This window comes from Engystomops pustulosus, chromosome 8, assembly GCF_040894005.1.
Source record: "Engystomops pustulosus chromosome 8, aEngPut4.maternal, whole genome shotgun sequence".
Lineage (NCBI taxonomy): Eukaryota > Metazoa > Chordata > Amphibia > Anura > Leptodactylidae > Engystomops > Engystomops pustulosus.
Window position 1 is genome coordinate 49,968,043 of NC_092418.1, and position 20,739 is coordinate 49,988,781.

Below are 20,739 nucleotides of genomic sequence, written 5' to 3' on the forward strand. Positions count from 1 at the left end.
AAGAGCATCTCTGAACGCACAGTACGTCGAACTTTGAGGCAGATGGGCTACAGCAGCAGAAGACCACTCCTTTCAGCTAAGAACAGGAAACTGAGGCTACAATTTGCACAAGCTCATCGAAATTGGACAGTAGAAGATTGGAAAAAACGTTGCCTGGTCTGATGAGTCTCGATTTCTGCTGCGACATTCGGATGGTAGGGTCAGAATTTGGCATCAACAACATGAAAGCATGGATCCATCCTGCCTTGTATCAACGGTTCAGGCTGGTGGTGGTGTTGTCATGGTGTGGGGAATATTTTCATGGCACTCTTTGGGCCCCTTGGTACCAATTGAGCATCGTTGCAGCGCCACAGCCTACCTGAGTATTGTTGCTGACCATGTTCGTCCCTTTATGACCACAATGTACCCAACTTCTGATGGCTACTTTCAGCAGGATAATGCACCATGTCATAAAGCTGGAATCATGTCAGACTGGTTTCTTGAACATGACAATGAGTTCACTGTACTCCACAGTCACCAGATCTCAATCCAATAGAGCATCCTTGGGATGTGGTGGAACGGGAGATTCGCATCATGGATGTGCAGCCGACAAATCTGCGGCAACTGTGTGATGCCATCATGTCAATATGGACCAAAATCTCTGAGGAATGCTTCCAGCACCTTGTTGAATCTATGCCACGAAGAATTGAGGCAGTTCTGAAGGCAAAAGGGGGTCCAACCCGTTACTAGCAAGGTTTACCTAATAAAGTGGCCGGTGAGTGTATATATATCTGTATGTGAGGGGTTTGTTACAGATGTTATCCTAGAGCAGTGATGGCGGACCTTTAAGAGACCGAGTGCGCAGACTACAACCAAAGCCCACTCATTTATCACAATGGGCCATTATAAGCAGTAATTTATTTATTTATTGAACTTTTCTCCCACAACGTTCAATCATACCTGCCTCCTGAGGACACCGATAGCGACTATCACTGCAGCTTCACTCCAGGAAGAGTTGTGCGGCCAGCAGGAGGACCTTTAAAGATAATCCGGTCCTCTCCATACCTTCTTGCTATTCCTTCAGTCCCAAGCTGCCAACAGATTATAGGTGCCAGGGATCCAAAGTTATGGTTCAACGACGCATATCATACCTACTTGGCCACTGAGGTGCCACCCTCAGAGGGCATATGAGATTAGTAAATCTTGACTTGTGTGGAACTGCAGTTAGATTCTTTTGAGTCCTATCTGGTGAGCTCTCTGCCGAGTTTGAGTGCCCACAGAGAGCTCTCTGAGTGCCACCTCTGCCCAAGAGTATATCATTGCATTTGACCTTATAGCAAAACATCAACATTAGTTTGTGGGGAATTGGTCCTATCAGCTTCTATGAGGAGGTGAGTTCAACATTGAATCTAGGGGAGGTTGTGGGTGTTGCGTATCTAAAAAAATTCAAAGATACAGTGCTGCTTAAAATATCAGCAATAAAATAAGAATACTTGGACTAGGGGAAAATCTGTGCATAGCAAATGTGGAATAGCAAATAGCTTAGTGGTAGAAAACATAGGTTGTCTTCATATACTCAGACTGGGATGAAGCTTCCACTGGGGTGCCACAAGGGTCAGTATTAGACCCACTTAATTTAATATTTTTTATTAATGACTAGAGATGAGCGAGCACTAAAATGCTCGAGTGCTCGTTATTTGAGTCAAACTTTTTCCGATGCTCGAGTGCTCGTTTCGAATAAAGAACCACATTGAAGGCAATGGGAGACTCGAACATTATTCAAGGGGACCAAGGATCTGCACAGGGAAGCTTGGCCAAAAACCTGGAAACCTCAGAAAATTATGGAAACACCACGGAAATGGACAGGAAACAGCAGGGGCAGCATGCACGGATGCCTCTGAGGCTGCCTAATCGCACCATTATGCCAAAATTATGGGCAACAGCATGGCAATGACAGAGTGACCGAGTGAGGCGAGATAGCATCTAAAACACCCAATAATTGACCCTGACACTATAGGGGACGGCGTGCGGCAGGTTTTTTTTTTTTTTTTCTTTTAATTTCTTTATGAACGAAACACGCAGAAGAAATCAGAAAGCAAACTGGAATGCGGATTGCTGAATGTCCCGGTACTAATGTTAACAAAAAAACGTATTAGTTAACGCCACACGTGACGTACAGTACGCTTCACCGGCAGAGAGAATGTGGATTGGGATTTCTGGAGCCTAGCTTGCTAAACAGTAGCAAGCAGACTAAGCTAGATGAAATTGCATTTGCACCACTGACAGCACACAAAAGGATTTTGTGCTGTGACTTATACTTTCACTTTTGAAAAAAAAAAAAAATCGGCAGGCTGTGCCTAATTCAATCAAACCCCCAATAAATTGTTCCACTTAGCTGCTTGAAATGGATATGTGTGTCACTAAGAGCCAAAAATAACGTTCGCAAGTCTCCCTGCAAATTTGTCACAATATGGAAGTAGCTGTACTACTAGTGCCAGCAAGCCCAGCCACAAGCAAATAAAAAAATAATAATAACGCTATTGTAGCCCTAACAAGGGCTGTTGGGCTCTTGTAGAATCACTCCTGCCTAACACTAATCTAACAGAACACCCTAACACTATGCCTGACCAGCAGCAGCTCTATCCCTAACGGCATCCAGGCAGAGAATGATCCGAGCACCGCGGGAGATGGCTAGTATATTCCAGGGTCACCTGATCAGGCCAGCCAACCACTGCTATCGACATGTACCACGTGATGCTGGGTGTACTGCAGAGTCTCCTGGCTTGTGATTGGCTCTGTTTCTGAGATGCCATTCTCTCTAGCTGGCGGAATATTAGTCCGAGCAACGAGCAGTTTCGAGTACGCTAGTGCTCGAACAAATCAAGCTCGGACGAGTATGTTCAATCATCTCTAATGATCCATAATGACCTTATGGACCAGTGATGGCGAACCTATGGCACGGGTGCCAGAGGTGGCACTCAGGGACCTTTCTGTGGGCACCCAGGCTGTCGCTCCAGGACAAAGTTCACCAGACAGGACTTAAATCTTCCTGCAGTCCTAGACAATTGAGATGCAGCTCTCGGCACTCTTTTAAGGTGACGTATCCTTGACTGATTGGAACTGCAAGAGGGGTAAGAAGGTGTGAACAGGGCCAGAATATTTTTGGAGGTCCTACTACTGGCCCCACGATTCTTCATGTACAGGGAGACCCTGGAGAGAAGCTACATTGATGTCTGAATTTGCCTTCCTGCTTTCAACTGTATTGGTGTCCTCAAGGGGCTGATACGATTGAATGTTGTGGAACAACAGAGAACAATAAATTGCTGTTTAAATTGTCGAGGTGGCACTCGATGGTAAATAATAATTTGGTTGAAGTTTGGGCACCCGGTCTCTAAAAGGTTCGCCATTACTGTTATAGACCATGAGTGGGCATTTGATTTTCCATGGGGCCACTTGACAAAATGTAATGGTTTTTGAGGGCCACACTAATATTCCTGAATGAGTTCGAGCCAATACCTACATACTGTGTTCAGTATATAACCTATATCTACAAAAAAAAAAAACAGTAAGTAAATGATTACAATAATTAAATGAAAATATGGAGGACCTAATTGCATCATTATTTAATGATAGGGAGGGAAGCTCAAATTTTTCAATGAGCTCAAGCTGGCTCTTTAGATCTAGTTAGAGGGCCAGATGTGGCCGTGGGCCTGACAATGCCCAGGTTTACCATAGAGGGTTTACACAGTGGAGTTGGAACATTTACAGATAAGACTAAGTTCTGTAAGTTAATTAATACAGAGGACTATGGTAGAATATTACAGAGGGGTTTGTGAAAAGTGGAGGCCTAGATTGTGTTTGGGCCAAGGAAATGAAAAGCACAATTATGTGTTAAAGGACAACTACCATTAGAATTTCTCATGGTAGACTGCCCAAACTTACTTGGCCATTGCATCTTCTAATATAAAGAACAGTTTTTATTAACTTCAGGAACACGAGCAGCTGTCGAAAAAGAACTAATGAGCCACTCCGGTGACCTCTTGGCTCTGGAGACTGGAGGTTTTATTACTTGGGGGGGGGGTCCTGCTGGCCATTTCATTGGTTGAAGAAGACTGCTTGGCATTTCATTACTGAGGGAAGGTTGTCAGACATTTCATTAATAAGGGTCTGCTACACATTTCATTACTGAGTGAATGCTGGGAATTTCATTAAAGAGTGGAGGCTGCTGGGCATTCCTTTACTGAGGGGAGGTCGCTGGACATTGAAATCAGTGGAGGCCGCTGGGCAATTAATAAATAAGCGGAGGCTGCTGCTGGACTTTTATTAGTGAGAGGAGGCAGATGGAAATTTTATTAGAAACTGGATGCTGTTGGACATTTCATTAGTGAAGAGAGGCAAGTATAGTACTATATATACATATATATATAAACCTGTTTAGTATAAATGAGTATTCTCAAGTGTAATGTGCGGCATGTAGGTGGCAGAGAGAAGTTATTTATGTGTTTAGGTATGTTTCCACTTAGGCCTACTAGAGTTGTGCCACTGAAGCTACAGACTAGACTATAATGACAGATAACAAAAATTAGTGCTATTCTGCTTAGGAAAAAGGAGGGCTAAGTGGATACCTCATTACAATGCACATATATCTGAATGGGAAGTACAGGGACGTTTCCAAAGATCTTTTTATACCTTGACAAGAATAAGGGGGCATCCTCTACGTCTAGAGGAGAGACGGTTCTACCATCTCTTTACTGTGAAAGCAGTGAGACTGTGGAATTCACTGCCTCAAAATGTTGAAATGGCTGCTAATGTTAAAGAGGGGCCTAGAGCAAAAATATCACATCTTATGGGAATAAAACTTGTAAATTGCTTCTGTTGAACCAGGGAGTTATTCTGACTGACACATTAGGGGAGGAATGTTTCCCTACAATGGCCCAATTGGCATCAGCCTTACAGGGCTTTATTTGCCTTCCTCTGGATCAACACGATGCATGGTGTAGGATAAGCAGTTTGAACATGAAGAAATTATTTCTTTTTTTCAATCTTCTCTACTATGTTACCATGACAAAGAAGTCAAATGGGTGAAGTAAGAAGCACTGACAAGGTTTTGAATAGTCAATTGTACTAATTACGCAAAATATTTTTGAAGTAAGTGTCTATTTACCAGATAGTAGTATTTTCTAGAGGTTTAGACCTCTATTTTTCATAGTGCAGTCAGCCTACAATCATTCACTGGGATTGTGGAAAATAGTATATTAATTATATTTGATTATTAATTCTATTTCTCTTTTCAGTCATAAATGGCCATACATCCTGTTTACATATATTACTTGAAATGACAGATCAGCCAGAAGTTGTGAATGCAGTTGATGGCATGAATAGGTAAGTTGAAAATACACTGTAGATACAGTATACTACAAAATTGAGTATACTACTCATATCTTTTAAAATATTTTATTATATCTTTTCATGGGACAATGTAAAAGTATGACCCTTTATACAATGTAAAGTGGTCAGTGTACAGCTTGCATAACAGTGTGTATTTAGTTTACCCTCAAAATAACACAACACACTTATATTTACTAATGAACAAGAAGTGTATAATGGTTGTATACAGTACATCTCAAAATCTGTAAAGTAAGTTTACCCCAACACATTGTCAAATATGTGATACTGCAAACTAGTCAGTCAGGAATGCAAAACCAAAGAAGCTGCAAGCATAATATATACATATAGATACAAATAGATATTATTTCTCTTTCCTCACCCTGAGGCTGGTTGTGAATTATGACACACCAGAAGAAGCCAGAAAGTAAATAAGTCGAGAACAGGGGAGAGAACCTCTCGCTTGGGTATCAACCTAATTTTACACTGGGCTATTTGGGAATGTGAGAATGGGTTAAAACCTCTAAAAGAATAATGAAAAAAAAATCCTAAACCCTAGTGACATCACCAACCATATTGCTGACTATTACTATAAACTCTACAACCAATAACATTACAATGATATGGTCAAACCTACTCTGTCAGCAATCAACTCTTTTCCTTTTAACCTTCCTTGAAGAAGTATTGTAATGTCCCAGCTAGCAGTGTCATCATGAAATATTGCTGCTGTTAAATTGCATGTGTCCCATAGAACCTGATCACCTCTATGCTCCAACTGCTGTTTGCAGCTGCATTACGCTAGAAGAGATTCTGTGACAGAAGATACCTCGACTGCTACTGCAGTTCCTGGTCCTACCACCGGATATCTCATTCAGGCTGCTACAGGGGATGGCCCACTGGCTGTTTACAAGCCAGAGACATTGTTGGACTTCTCCCCAGTTGTGCTTAAAAGCACCCCCTCTCTGCTTAAAGCAGACGTAACTACCTCTACCTAGCGACTGTGGCCCTCATTGCAAAGGAGATTCTTCGTCCCTCTTCTCATGCTGAGAATCCAAGCAGAGCCCCTCTTCAGATCAAGGAATGTGTCCAGAGAAAGGACCCCATCTTTGCAGAGCCCTCTGAGAGACTTATAGTCAATCTTTTACTTTTCTAGGGAAAAAGGACTACTATTATTGCTACTACAAGTATTTGCTTCTTATTCAGGAAAAAGGACTAATACTATTATTATTACTATGAGTAGTATGTAACTTATGTAACATTATGTTATATTTTACATGATATTTACCCATTGTGCCAATATTATGCCAAGTTTACACTACTATAGTAATGTTTAATATAGACATTTTTCACTAACCTTTCACTAGGCTTTTCAGCAAAAGTGTACTATTTTGTGTACTTTTCAGCAAAAGTCTATATAGAACCTTCTCAACTTCTCTATTTATGAAGGTGTCAGAACTCACAAAATGTTCTGATGGGATCATGTTTCAGGCTTCTTGCTGGAAAACCACACCAAGAGCTGCCTGTGATTGACAGCTCCATTTCTGACCTTGGGAAAGCTGGGTGTGTCTCTGAACTCGTTTTGCCTGCAGCTGCGGTTTGAGTGATGGACGGCACAGCCAGTCAGTGCTGGAGGTAGTGTCCATTACTGCCTTATATTCTTTCCAGCCCCTTCATTGGGTGCTGATTGTACATTCTCCTGTGTTCTATAGTGCTCTTGCTATTGCATTTGTTGCTATTCTGTGTACTGACTTCTGCTTGCCTACTGTCTCAGGGACCCATAGATAGGTTCCAGATAGCGGGTTTACCCTTATCGGGGGGTTCATCTGCTACAGGCAGGGCCTTAGCCCGCAGGGATGTCTCAGGGTGAGTCCGCCACCACTTACCTAGTCTGACAGCTAGCGCCAAGCCTGGTTGTGGTTGCACGGTTGCTGGACAGTTACTGACAGGAGGCTTGTGCCTTAATCTGGGCTCAGTATTCGTTTGGCCTCTGTAAATGGTAGGTTTTTATTGGACCGGGGGTGTCTAAGCAGTGACATTGCATGCTAGGGTGAGACCACAAGACAGCAAGTATACTGTGTATTGTATTTCTGATATGCATTAGACACCTAGGTCTATGCATTAGACACCCTGTCTTACCTTAAGTAAACAGTCAGTTTAAGGGCAAGTCGCTTATAACTGTACAGTCTGATACCAACCCTGGTGCACACAACCCCACCTACTACCTAGTCATTTTACAAAAGTGCTCTTTACTTTATTATCGCCTTCAAGGTTTTCAGCGTACATGGACCTCCTGGAGGCTGTGTCTATGCCTACCAGCAAAAGCCTAATTCCCAACAGGTCCATAGCCGAGGTGGCTCTTTCAATTTCCAAGAGGGTATCTAGTGTCCTTGCTACGAAGAGTCATCATGAGATTTTGCTCCTATTAGACTGAATATGTCCCATAGAGCCTGATCATCTCTATGTGCCATTTGCTGCCTATATTTGGTATTCCAGATGGATTACACCTGCTTGGGAAAAAAGTGTTTACCTTCTGAGCAATAGGATGTCATGTTTAAGAATGTTAATTCCATATTGTACAAAGGTTCTGGTTGGACCCTCACCCCAGGACTGTCAACAGGATCGATGGTGCCAGAGCACACGTGACACCAAACTCTGTTCTCTTCTTTGGCGTCTTGGGCCTCCACCACTGCGGCTGGTGTCAGAATCTTAATCTGGCTCCAGGACTCAGTCACAGTAGAATCCCAGCTTCTGCTCCAGGAGACTACACATGCTCTTCACATGAGGTGCTCTCTTCCCTCATTAGTAACTCAGGCTCTGAGTGCTCCTCACCCCTTCTATCAACTGTTGCAGAGAGCTCCCAGGGCCAAATTATACTGCCTGTTGACCCTAAGATAACTTCTTACCCCCTTGCTTCAGGACACAACAATACAAGGTACAAGATAATAGGACAAAAACAGGTAGAAAAAGTAGAGCCAAATGGAAGTTCAGAAGGAAAGCTGAGGTCAGAAAATCTGAAATGTATTAATCCAAAAATGCTACCAAGCTCCAAGGAAGACTTGTAGCAAGCAACAGGAAGTGAGTAAATAATCATCTTATATGATGCCAGAGACCCGGTCCAGAGAGTGTTTGGACTGACCCCCTTACATCCAGATCAAACATAAAACAAACTAGCAGGGGAGGAATGTAAATGGAGAAGCATCCGTCCATCATAACTAGCTTAACCATATACAGCTCAGAATTAAGTCAGCAGGAAACAGACAGGTGTGGTGGAATCCAATTTAGACAGCCAAGAGTAAGGGTGATGTCAGATGTGCTGCTTTGTCTGTGTTAGCAAACGCAGACAAAGCTGAACCTACCGGGGCTGGGCGCGGCCCAATCGCATCAGCGTTTCTATGGAAACGCCTGCGATCGGGAACAAGCCGCCGGTGTTTTGCGTTAATTTTAATTTGCAAACGCAACAAAAGCGACATGTGTGCCACCACCCTAAAACAGGGCAGGGTTCAGAATCTAGGTTCTGCTGCACTTCACTGAAGCCTGAACAGGCACAGATGTTACAGGTGTACTCACATCTTTTGAGTTATTTTGAGGGTACACCAAATTTACACTTTTATACAATCTTTTCATTGACTGCTATATATTCTATCAAAGTGTCATATCTTCACTGTTGTCCCATGAATAGATGTATAGGGAATTAAAACTGTATTTTCTTTGTTCTTTATATAGAACCCCTTTGATGCTTGCAGTAGCATATGGAAATATTGATGCAGCCTCTTTGTTACTTGAAAAGGGAGCATCTATAAACAAATTTGACATTTATGGGTGCACAGCTCTGCACAGAGGGGTAAGTTATGATTTAATTATAAGATTTCCACAGCCAAAGAACAAGATTCTTTAACATTTTTTTCTATAAACCGTCAAACAACATATATAAACAGTGAGACGTTTTTGTAAAAGGCTTTCAGGAATTTTATAACTAGAGTTATAACTGCAGTTTATAACTAGAGATGAGCGAGCACTAAAATGCTCGGGTACTCGTTATTCGAGACGAACTTTTCCCGATGCTCGAGTGCTCGTCTCGAATAACGAGCCCCATTGAAGTCAATGGGAGACTCGAGCATTTTTCAAGGGGACCAAGGCTCTGCACAGGGAAGCTTGGCCAAACACCTGGGAACCTCAGAAAAGGATGGAAACACCAAGGAAATGGATAGGAAACAGCAGGGGCAGCATGCATGGATGCCTCTGAGGCTGCTTAATCGCACCATTATGCCAAAATTATGGGCAACAGCATGGCCATGACAGAGTGACAGAATGAAGCTAGATAGCATCTAAAACATCCAATAATTGACCCTGACACTATAGGGGACGGCATGCAGAGGCAGCGGCAGCAGGCTAGAGAGTGTCATGGCGACATACCCTAAATGGACTCAGGCTTCAAACCAATGGGTGGCAGAGAGGAACCAAAGGAGGTGAGCAAGAAGCGCTCAAATAATATCGGTACATGATAAAAGTTTGCCAGTATATTTTGTGGATTACACAGCAGGGTGGCGACAAAGTTAACATGGAAGCCATGAAAACAACCCAAAATTCTGCCTGACACAGCTTGTTTGATAAGGGGACCATGTATGGAGGCAGTGAACTAGTAGTAGATTAAAGGTGCTGCAGTTAAAACTATGTTAGTTGGATCTTGGCATGGAGCTGGCGCTCCGCTGCCAGGCGAGCTTTCGCCAATCCAAGCCCCTGTCTCTAGGCTACTCCCCAAACAGCACTTCTAAGAACCTTTTGTATAAGATCAAGTGTAGTAGCGTTCTTATAAGTTTAGGATATGGCGGGTGAGGGGAATGTAAACAGATGCGCAAGAAGCGCTGAAATAATATCGGTAAATGATAAAAGTTTGCCAGTATTTTTTGTGGATTACACAGCAGGGTGGCGACAAAGTTAACAAGTTTGTTGTGGAAGCCATGAAAACAACCCAAAATTCTGCCTGACACAGCTCGTTTGATAAGGGGACCATGTATGCTTACAGTTCATGCCAGTCGCTGCACTGGCTGCCAGTCTCCTTTCGAATAGTTTAAAATAATAAACCTCATCCATAAAGCTCTGTATAATGCTGCACCCCCCTACCTCTCCTCTCTTATCTCAGTCTATCGCCCAACCCGTGCTCTTAGATCCGCCAGTGATCTTAGATTAACCTCTACCCTAGTGCGGACCTCCCACTCGCGTCTCCAAGACTTCTCTAGAGCTGCACCAATTCTATGGAATGCTCTGCCCTGGACTATCAGACTAATACCTAACCTCCAAAGTTTCAAACGTGCTCTTAAAACCCATTTCTTTAGGCAAGCCTATAACACTCATTAACTGCATGAAGTTTTAACTCTTCTACTAACCCGTCCTGTGTCGTCCTCCCATCTGTTATCCAGCAACCAACAGGCAACAGACTTCTCTACAGTCCCATTCACCCTGGACCTGGTATATAAGATGACGGCTGAGTGGTTCAAGCGACAGCAATTCCATTTATTATATTTTGTTCTATTCCCTAAGAAGAATGGCTTGACCATTAAATATTCTTTTACCTCGTGTTACCCCATCATCTTCATAAACCGTAAGCTCTGGCGAGCAGGGACCTCACTCCTGTTGTTCCATACAAATGTTGTGCTCTGTTACATTACATTTGTATTTGTTTCCTATGATTTGTAAAGCGCTACGGAATATGATGGCGCTATATAAATAAAGATTATTATTATTATTATGGAGGCAGTGAACTAGTAGTAGATTAAAGGTGCTGCAGTTAAAACTATGTTAGTTGGATCTTGGGATGGAGCTGGCGCTCCGCAGCCAGGCGAGCTTTCGCCAATCCAAGCCCCTGTCTCTAGGCTACTCCCCAAACAGCACTTCTAAGAACCTTTTGTATAAGATCAAGTGTAGTAGCGTTCTTATAAGTTTGGGATATGGCGGGTGAGGGGAATGTAAACAGATGCGCAAGAAGCGCTGAAATAATATTGGTAAATGATAAAAGTTTATTAGTATATTTTGTGGATAACACAGCTGGGTGGCGACAAAGTTAACAACTTTGATGTGGAATCCATGAAAACAACCCAAATTTCTGCCTGACACACCTCGTTTGATAAAGGGACGATGTATGGAGGCAGCTATATGGACGACTTTTGGAGGTAGCAATGGAGACAACGTGTGGAGGCTGCTATGGAGACAATTTAATTTGGATAGTGCCTGTATGTGGCAGTCCCAAAAATTTTTAAAACCAGAGGAGCAGGTAGGTGGCCCTCCAGAAAAATTGAATAGATTGAGTGCCTGTATGTGGCAGTCCCAAAAAGTTTTCAAACCAGAGGAGCAGGTAGGTGGCCCTCCAGAAAAATAGAATAGATTGAGTGCCTGTATGTGGCAGTCCCAAAAAGTTTTCAAACCAGAGGAGCAGGTAGGTGGCCCTCCAGAAAAATGGAATCGATTGAGTGCCTGTATGTGGCAGTCCAAAAAAGTTTTCAAACCAGAGGAGCAGGTAGGTGGCCCTCCAGAAAAATTTAATAGATTGAGTGCCTGTATGTGGCAGTCCCAAAAAGTTTTCAAACCAGAAGAGCAGATAGGTGGCCCTCCAGAAAAATTGAATAGATTGAGTGCCTGTATGTGGCACTCCCAAAAATTGTTTAAAACAGCGGAACGGGTCGGTGGCCCTCCAGAAAAATTGAATAGATTGAGTGCCTGTATGTGGCACTCCCAAAAATTGTTTAAAACAGAGGACCGGGTCGGTGGCCCTCCAGAAAAATTAAATGCATAAAGTACTATAGCTAGAGCCAGTGGGCCCTGTCAAAAAATAGCCAGTTTCCTCTGCTTTACTGTACAAAGAGGAGGAGAAGGAGGAAAATGAGGAGGAGGAGGAGTGGATCAATTATTCAGGTTGAGCTTCCTTCACCTGGTGGAGATTGGAAATTATGAGAAATCCAGGCTTTATTCATCTTAATAAGCGTCAGCCTGTCAGCGCTGTCAGTCGACAGGCGTGTACGCTTATCGGTGATGATGCCACCAGCTGCACTGAAAACCCGCTCGGACAAGACGCTAGCGGCAGGGCAGGCAAGAACCTCCAAGGCGTACAGCGCCAGTTCGTGCCACATGTCCAGCTTTGAAACCCAGTAGTTGTAGGGAGCTGTGTGATCATTTAGGACGATGGTATGGTCAGCTACGTACTCCCTCACCATCTTTCTGTAAAGATCAGCCCTACTCTGCCGAGACTGGGGACAGGGGACAGTGTCTTGCTGGGGTGACATAAAGCTGGCAAAAGCCTTGTAAAGCGTACCCTTGCCAGTGCTGGACAAGCTGCCTGCTCGCCTACTCTCCCTCGCTACTTGTCCCGCAGAACTACGCACTCTGCCGCTAGCGCTGTCAGAAGGGAAATACTGTTTCAGCTTGTGCACCAGGGCCTGCTGGTATTCATGCATTCTCACACTCTTTTCCTCTGCAGGGATGAGAGTGGAAAGATTTTGCTTGTACCGTGGGTCCAGGAGAGTGAACACCCAGTAATCGGTGCTGGAATAAATTCTTTGAACGCGAGGGTCACGGGATAGGCAGCCTAGCATGAAATCTGCCATACGCGCCAGAGTACCAACGCGTAAGAATTCACTCCCCTCACTGGCCTGACTGTCCATTTCCTCCTCCTCCAACTCCTCCAACTCCTCTTCTTCTGCCCATACACGCTGAACAGTGAAGGACTCAACAATGGTCCCCTCTTGTGTCTCGCCAACATTCTCCTCCTCTTCCTCCTCCACCTCCACCTCCTCCGATATGCGCTGAGAAACAGACCTAAGGGTGCTTTGGCTATCAACAAGGGAATCTTCTTCCCCCGTCTCTTGTGACGAGCGCAAAGCTTCCGACTTCATGCTGATCAGAGAGTTTTTCAACAGGCCAAGCAGCGGGATGGTGAGGCTGATGATGGCGGCATCGCCACTGACCATCTGTGTTGACTCCTCAAAGTTACTCAGCACCTGACAGATATCAGACATCCACGTCCACTCCTCATTGTAGACTTGAGGAAGCTGACTGACCTGACTACCAGTTCTGGTGGAAGTTGACATCTGGCAGTCTACAATGGCTCGGCGCTGCTGGTAAACTCTGGATAACATGGTCAGTGTTGAATTCCACCTCGTGGGCACGTCGCACAACAGTCGGTGAGCGGGCAGTTGGAGGCGGCGCTGCGCTGCCCTGAGAGTGGCAGCATCTGTGCTGGACTTCCTGAAATGCGCACAGATGCGGCGCACCTTCGTGAGCAAATCTGACAGATTGGGGTATGTCTTGAGGAAACGCTGAACTATCAGATTTAACACATGGGCCAGGCATGGCACATGTGTCAGTCTGCCGAGTTGCAGAGCCGCCACCAGGTTACGGCCGTTGTCACACACAACCATGCCTGGCTTCAGGTTCAGCGGTGCCAGCCACAGATCAGTCTGCGCCGTGATGCCCTGTAATAGCTCTTGGGCGGTGTGCCTTTTATTGCCTAGGCTCAGCAGTTTGAGCACCGCCTGCTGTCGCTTAGCGATGGCACTGCTGCTGTGCCTAGAGCTACCGACTGATGGCGCCATGCCCACGGATGGTAATTCGGAGGAGGTGGAGGAGGGGTGGGAGGAGGAGGAGGCATAGTAGGCCTTTGAGACCTGGACCGAGGTAGGCCCCGCAATCCTCGGCGTCGGCAGTATATGACCAGCCCAAGGGTCAGACTCGGTCCCAGCCTCCACCAAGTTAACCCAATGTGCCGTCAGCGATATATAGTGGCCCTGCCCGGCAGCACTCGTCCACGTGTCCGTGGTCAGGTGGACCTTGTCAGAAACGGCGTTGGTCAGGGCACGGGTGATGTTGTCTGACACGTGCTGGTGCAGGGCTGGGACGGCACACCGGGAAAAGTAGTGGCGGCTGGGGACCGAATACCGAGGGGCGGCCGCCGCCATGAGGTTGCGAAAGGCCTCGGTCTCTACTAGCCTATAGGGCAGCATCTCCAGGCTAAGCAATCTGGAGATGTGGACATTAAGGGCTTGGGCGTGCGGGTGGGTTGCACTATATTTGCGTTTCCGCTCCAGCGTCTGGGGTATGGAGAGCTGAACGCTGGTGGATGCTGTGGAGGATCGTGGAGGCGACGATGGGGTTTTTGTGGCAGGGTCCTGGGCAGGGGGCTGACTATCAGCTGACACAGGGGAAGGAGCAGTGGTGTGCACGGCCGGAGGTGAACGGGCTTGTTGCCACTGAGTGGGGTGTTTAGCATTCATATGCCTGCGCATACTGGTGGTAGTTAAGCTAGTAGTGGTGGAACCCCTGCTGATCCTGGTTTGGCAAATGTTGCACACCACAGTCCGTCGGTCATCCGGTGTTTCCTTAAAGAACCTCCAGACTTCTGAAAATCGAGCCCTCGCCACGGGAGCTTCACTAGTTGACACATTTGGCGCTGATGCACCAGCTCTGGCCCTGCCTCTCCGTCTGGCCCCACCACTGCCTCTTCCAACCTGTTCTGGTCGAGGACTCTCCTCCGTCTCAGAAGCACTGTGTTCACCCGGCCTATCAACCCAGCTTGGGTCTGTCACCTCATCATCCTCCGATCCCTCAGTCTGCTCCCCCCTCGGACTTCCTGCCCTGACAACAACTTCCCCACTGTCTGACAACCGTGTCTCCTCATCGTCGGACACCTCTTTACACACTTCCACTACGTCAAGAAGGTCATCATCACCCACAGACTCTGACTGGTGGAAAACCTGGGCATCGGAAAATTGCTCAGCAGCAACCGGACAAGTGGTTTGTGACTGTGGGAAGGGTCCAGAAAACAGTTCCTCAGAGTATGCCGGTTCAAATGGCAAATTTTCCTGGGAGGGGGCAGACTGGGGGGGAGGAGGCTGAGGTGCAGGAGCTGGAGGAGTGCCGATTTCGGTGACATGGGTGGACTGCGTGGAAGACTGACTGGTGGACAAATTGCTCGAAGCATTGTCGGCAATCCACGACATCACCTGTTCGCACTGTTCTGGCAGTGCTCTACCACGAGTCCCAGTAACTTCAGACATGAACCTAGGGAGTGTAGCTCTGCGGCGTTCCCCTGCTCCCTCATAAGCAGGTGGTGTCTCACCCCGCCCAGGACCACGGCCTCTGACCCCTGCAGTAGTTGGACGCCCACGTCCCCGCCCTCGTCCTCTACCCCTAGCCCTCGGGTTAAACATTTTTAAAATGAGAGTTATAACTTTTATTTTTTTTAACTTTTTTTGTGTTTTTTTTTTTTTTTTTGTGTTTTTGAGTTTTTAAAACCAAACGATGCTATCCTATTGCTATGGCTATTTTCTAGCCAAGTATGAAAGCACACTACTATGCCAGATGAGATGACGCAGAGTTATGAAACAAAATAAACGTAAAATAAAAAAGGAAAAATGGCAGACTGTGCCTAATTGAAATCCAACCCCTACTAAATTTTCCCACTTCGGTCTTTGCAATGGATATGTGCGTCACTAAGCGCAAAACACAGCGGTCGCAAGTCTCACTACAAATTGCTCACAATTGGCTAGTAGATGCACTGCAGCAAGTACAGCCACCAGCAGATCAACCAGAAATCAAATATATATAACGCTACTGTAGGCGTAAGTAAGCCGTTTAGATTCTCCTATGGCTATTTTCTAGCCAAGTATGAAAGCACACTACTATGCCAGATGAGATGACGCAGAGTTATGAAACAAAATAAACGTAAAATAAAAAAGGAAAAATGGCAGACTGTGCCTAATTGAAATCCAACCCCTACTAAATTTTCCCACTTCGGTCTTTGCAATGGATATGTGCGTCACTAAGCGCAAAACACAGCGGTCGCAAGTCTCACTACAAATTGCTCACAATTGGCTAGTAGATGCACTGCAGCAAGTACAGCCACCAGCAGATCAACCAGAAATCAAATATATATAACGCTATTGTAGGCGTAAGTAAGCCGTTTAGATTCTCCTATGGCTATTTTCTAGCCAAGTATAAAAGCACACTACTATGCCAGATGAGATGACGCAGAGTTATGAAACAAAATAAACGTAAAATAAAAAAGGAAAAATGGCAGACTGTGCCTAATTGAAATCCAACCCCTACTAAATTTTCCCACTTCGGTCTTTGCAATGGATATGTGCGTCACTAAGCGCAAAACACAGCGGTCGCAAGTCTCACTACAAATTGCTCACAATTGGCTAGTAGATGCACTGCAGCAAGTACAGCCACCAGCAGATCAACCAGAAATCAAATATATATAACGCTACTGTAGGCGTAAGTAAGCCGTTTAGATTCTCCTATGGCTATTTTCTAGCCAAGTATGAAAGCACACTACTATGCCAGATGAGATGACGCAGAGCTATGAAACAAAATAAACGTAAAATAAAAAAGGAAAAATGGCAGACTGTGCCTAATTGAAATCCAACCCCTACTAAATTTTCCCACTTCGGTCTTTGCAATGGATATGTGCGTCACTAAGCGCAAAACACAGCGGTCGCAAGTCTCACTACAAATTGCTCACAATTTGCTAGTAGATGCACTGCAGCAAGTACAGCCACCAGCAGATCAACCAGAAATCAAATATATATAACGCTACTGTAGGCGTAAGTAAGCCGTTTAGATTCTCCTATGGCTATTTTCTAGCCAAGTATGAAAGCACACTACTATGCCAGATGAGATGACGCAGAGCTATGAAACAAAATAAACGTAAAATAAAAAAGGAAAAATGGCAGACTGTGCCTAATTGAAATCCAACCCCTACTAAATTTTCCCACTTCGGTCTTTGCAATGGATATGTGCGTCACTAAGCGCAAAACACAGCGGTCGCAAGTCTCACTACAAATTGCTCACAATTTGCTAGTAGATGCACTGCAGCAAGTACAGCCACCAGCAGATCAACCAGAAATCAAATATATATAACGCTACTGTAGGCTTAAGTAAGCTGTTTGGATTCTCCTATGGCTATTTTCTAGCCAAGTATGAAAGCACACTACTATGCCAGATGAGATGACACTGAGTTATTAAAAAAATAAACGTAAAATAAAAAGTAAATGGCAGACTGTGCCTAATTGAAATCAAACCCCTAATAAATTTTCCCACTTTGTTGTTTGATGTGGATATGTGTGTCACTAAGAGCTAAACACAACGGTAGCAAGTCCCCCTGCAAATTCCTCACAATATGGTACTAGCTGCAAATAAAAAAAAAAAGTAGAACGTTATTGTTATCCTAAGAAGGGCTGTTGGGTTCTTGGAGAATCACTCCTGCCTAACAGTAAGCTAATAGAACACCCTAACGCTTTCCCTGACCAGCAGCAGCTCTCTCCCTAGCGGCATCCAGACACAGAATGATCCGAGCAGCGCGGGCAGCGGCTAGTCTATCCCAGGGTCACCTGATCTGGCCAGCCAACCACTGCTATCGACGTGTAAGGGTACCACGTCATGCTGGGTGGAGTGCAGAGTCTCCTGGCTTGTGATTGGCTCTGTTTCTGGCCGCCAAAAAGCAAAACGGCGGGAGCTGCCATTTTCTCGAGCGGGCGAAGTATTCGTCCGAGCAACGAGCAGTTTCGAGTGCGCTAATGCTCGACCGAGCATCAAGCTCGGACGAGCATGTTCGCTCATCTCTATTTATAACCATGATTTCACAGAGGTGTACGTTTTCCAATCAAACCCAATAATTGACATGCTGTAGGTTATAAGTCCACAGTGTAAATAATTTGATTCTCCACTATGGGCCACATTTATCAAAAGTAGTGCACTATGTGCAGTATGCCAGTGGAGTTTTCAAAGTGTGCCAGATTTATTAAAAGTGGTGCACAGTCTTCATTAATATGATGGAAACTGCACCGTTCTGGAAGTGTGGACCAACTTTTTTTTGGTGCAGCTTTAACACATAGCGTGCTACACAATTCTGTCGAGTCGTAGAAATAAATGTGGTGCATTGTCCAACTCTGCACCGGAGCGCCTTGAGGTGCAGAATTTTGTATCTGATCCTAGTCTATACCCTCTAGTGCAGCCCAAAATTTCTGGAAATTAGCCTTCTTAAAATTCAATATTTTCGATTTACCCACCTGTTTTTGCTTTTTACAGTTTAAGAGGAAAATGATTATGTTTTGATCGCTGTTCCCAAGGGTTTCCTGGACACTGACATTTTGGACAATCTCCTCACTGTTAGAAATCTCAAGGTCCAACAATGCATCACCTCTTGTGGGATCTTGTACAAGTTGCACCATAAAATTATCCTGAAGAATGTTCATAAAATGTCTCCCCTTCACAGATGAAGAAGAGCCCTGACCCCAATTTATATTTGGACAGTTAAAGTCTCCCATTATCACTACTGTCCCCTCCTGTGCAGCCCGCTCCATCTGTTTATATAGGTGACCCTCTATTTCCTCAGAGATGTTAGGGGGTCTACAAATTACACCAAAAATAATTTTCTCAGAGCTGTCTTGGCTTTGAATTTCAACCCACACAGTTTCGGCCTCCTCACACTCTTCTGAGACCACTGTCTCATTCACAATCACTTTTAAGTCTCTTCTGATGTAAACCACCTCACTCGATATTGCTGATTGCTGAATACATTTTTCACCCATTTACTCTGTCTTTGAATCCAGTCTCACTTTCTGCAATGGTATACATCTCTGATTGCGGAAAAGATTTTTTAACCCATCTACTCTGTCTTTAAATCCAGATCCACATTTGTTAAGTCTCCTAGATTAATTGTTTTATGAGCTAAATTAGGGCCTGGTCTCTTGTCTTCTCTGGATATAAATCTAGTGGTAGTATAGGATGCTTGCATTCTTCGATGCTTGCATTCTTTGTTTGTTTAGCATAGTATTCTGCTAAGTATAATAACATTCTGACCAGTATGATACTGCAGTATAATATTCTGACAAGTATGAGACTGCAGTATAATAATATTCTGAGAAGTAGGAGACTACAATATAATAATATTCTGACAAGTAGGGGACTACAATATAATAATAATCTGACTAGTAGGAGACTGCAGTATAATAACATTCTGACAAGTAGGAGACTGCAGTATAATAATATTCTGACAAGCAGGAGACTGCAGTATAATAATATTCTGACAAGCAGGAGACTGCAGTATAATAATATTCTGACAAGTAGGAGACTACAATATAATAATATTCTGACAAGTAGGAAACTACAATATAATAATAATCTGACAAGTAGGAGACTACAATATAATAATATTCTGACAAGTAGGGGACTACAATATAATAATAATCTGACTAGTAGGAGACTGCAGTATAATAACATTCTGACAAGTAGGAGACTGCAGTATAATAATATTCTGACAAGCAGGAGACTGCAGTATAATAATATTCTGACAAGTAGGAGACTACAATACAATAATATTCTGACAAGTAGGAAACTACAATATAATAATCTGACTAGTAGGAGACTGCAGTATAATAATAATCTGACTAGTAGGAGACTGCAGTATAATAACATTCTGACAAGTAGGAGACTGCAGTATAATAACATTCTGACAAGTAGGAGACTGTAGTATAATTCTCTGACAAGCAGGAGACTGCAATTATACATTGCAGTTAGACGGGCAGGAGACAGGTAAGATGGCAGAGAAAAATGAACAATTCTGTTTGTTTAAAAATGTTTTCTATTTTCTTTGTCTGCTATTGTTGTTTTACTTGCCAACTGTCCATCTATTCCACCAGTCCCAGCTATCCATATCAATGCCTTACTTCTCCACTCACCTTGTACACCACTCACACGCTCTATACTTTATGTAACAATACTAACTTATCAGAGTGTTCTGAGGTGAAGCAAGAAATAACTTCTTATAAATCTCTAAAACATCTTTTGTCTTTCTCCTTCTGCTTGCTGCAGGGGACATCTCTCCTAACCCAGGTCCACCTTCTGCTTATTTTAACACTTTTGACAGAAACCCTGCTGACCTTATAAAGATTCAGTGTAACCCCTTTTAAATGTGCCCTATGGAATGCCTGCTGTGTGTGTAATAAACTAGAATCTATTCATGACCTCTTTCCTGCTGGCCATCATGGAAAAATGGATCCAGCAGGATTACTCCGCATTGTCTTATGGCGGCTTACACTTTTCTCACTGCTCCAGACCTGAGAATAGGCACGGAGGAGGGGTAGGCATACTACTCTCTCCACGATGCACTTTCCAGGTCATTCCTCCTGTACCCTCTCTTACTTTCCCATCTTTTCAGGTTCATACCCTTATACTATTCTGCCCATCCTCTCTTCGTGTATACCGTCCTCCTGGCTCACCCAATCAGTTCCATGACTACTTTACCTCTTGGCTCTCTCACTTTCTATCCTGTGACATTCCAAACATCATTATGGGAGACTTGAACATACTTTCTTTGCTATTTCC

The 20,739-nt window shown here is 44.2% G+C and overlaps 1 protein-coding gene across 3 annotated transcripts in view; it reads left to right on the forward strand.

The window, feature by feature from the left end:
- The window catches only part of ANKRD44 (ankyrin repeat domain 44), a 377,775-nt gene that overhangs the window by 184,127 nt on the left and 172,909 nt on the right, over positions 1-20,739 (forward strand). For all 3 annotated transcript variants that reach the window (XR_011849377.1, XM_072120895.1, XM_072120896.1), the window contains 2 exons: positions 5,274-5,361; positions 9,088-9,205. Coding sequence is in view for 2 of the 3 variants with exons in the window: in XM_072120895.1 (XP_071976996.1) it covers positions 5,274-5,361; positions 9,088-9,205 (206 nt within the window). In the remaining variant the exon portion in view is untranslated. The remainder of the gene's footprint in view (positions 1-5,273; positions 5,362-9,087; positions 9,206-20,739) is intronic.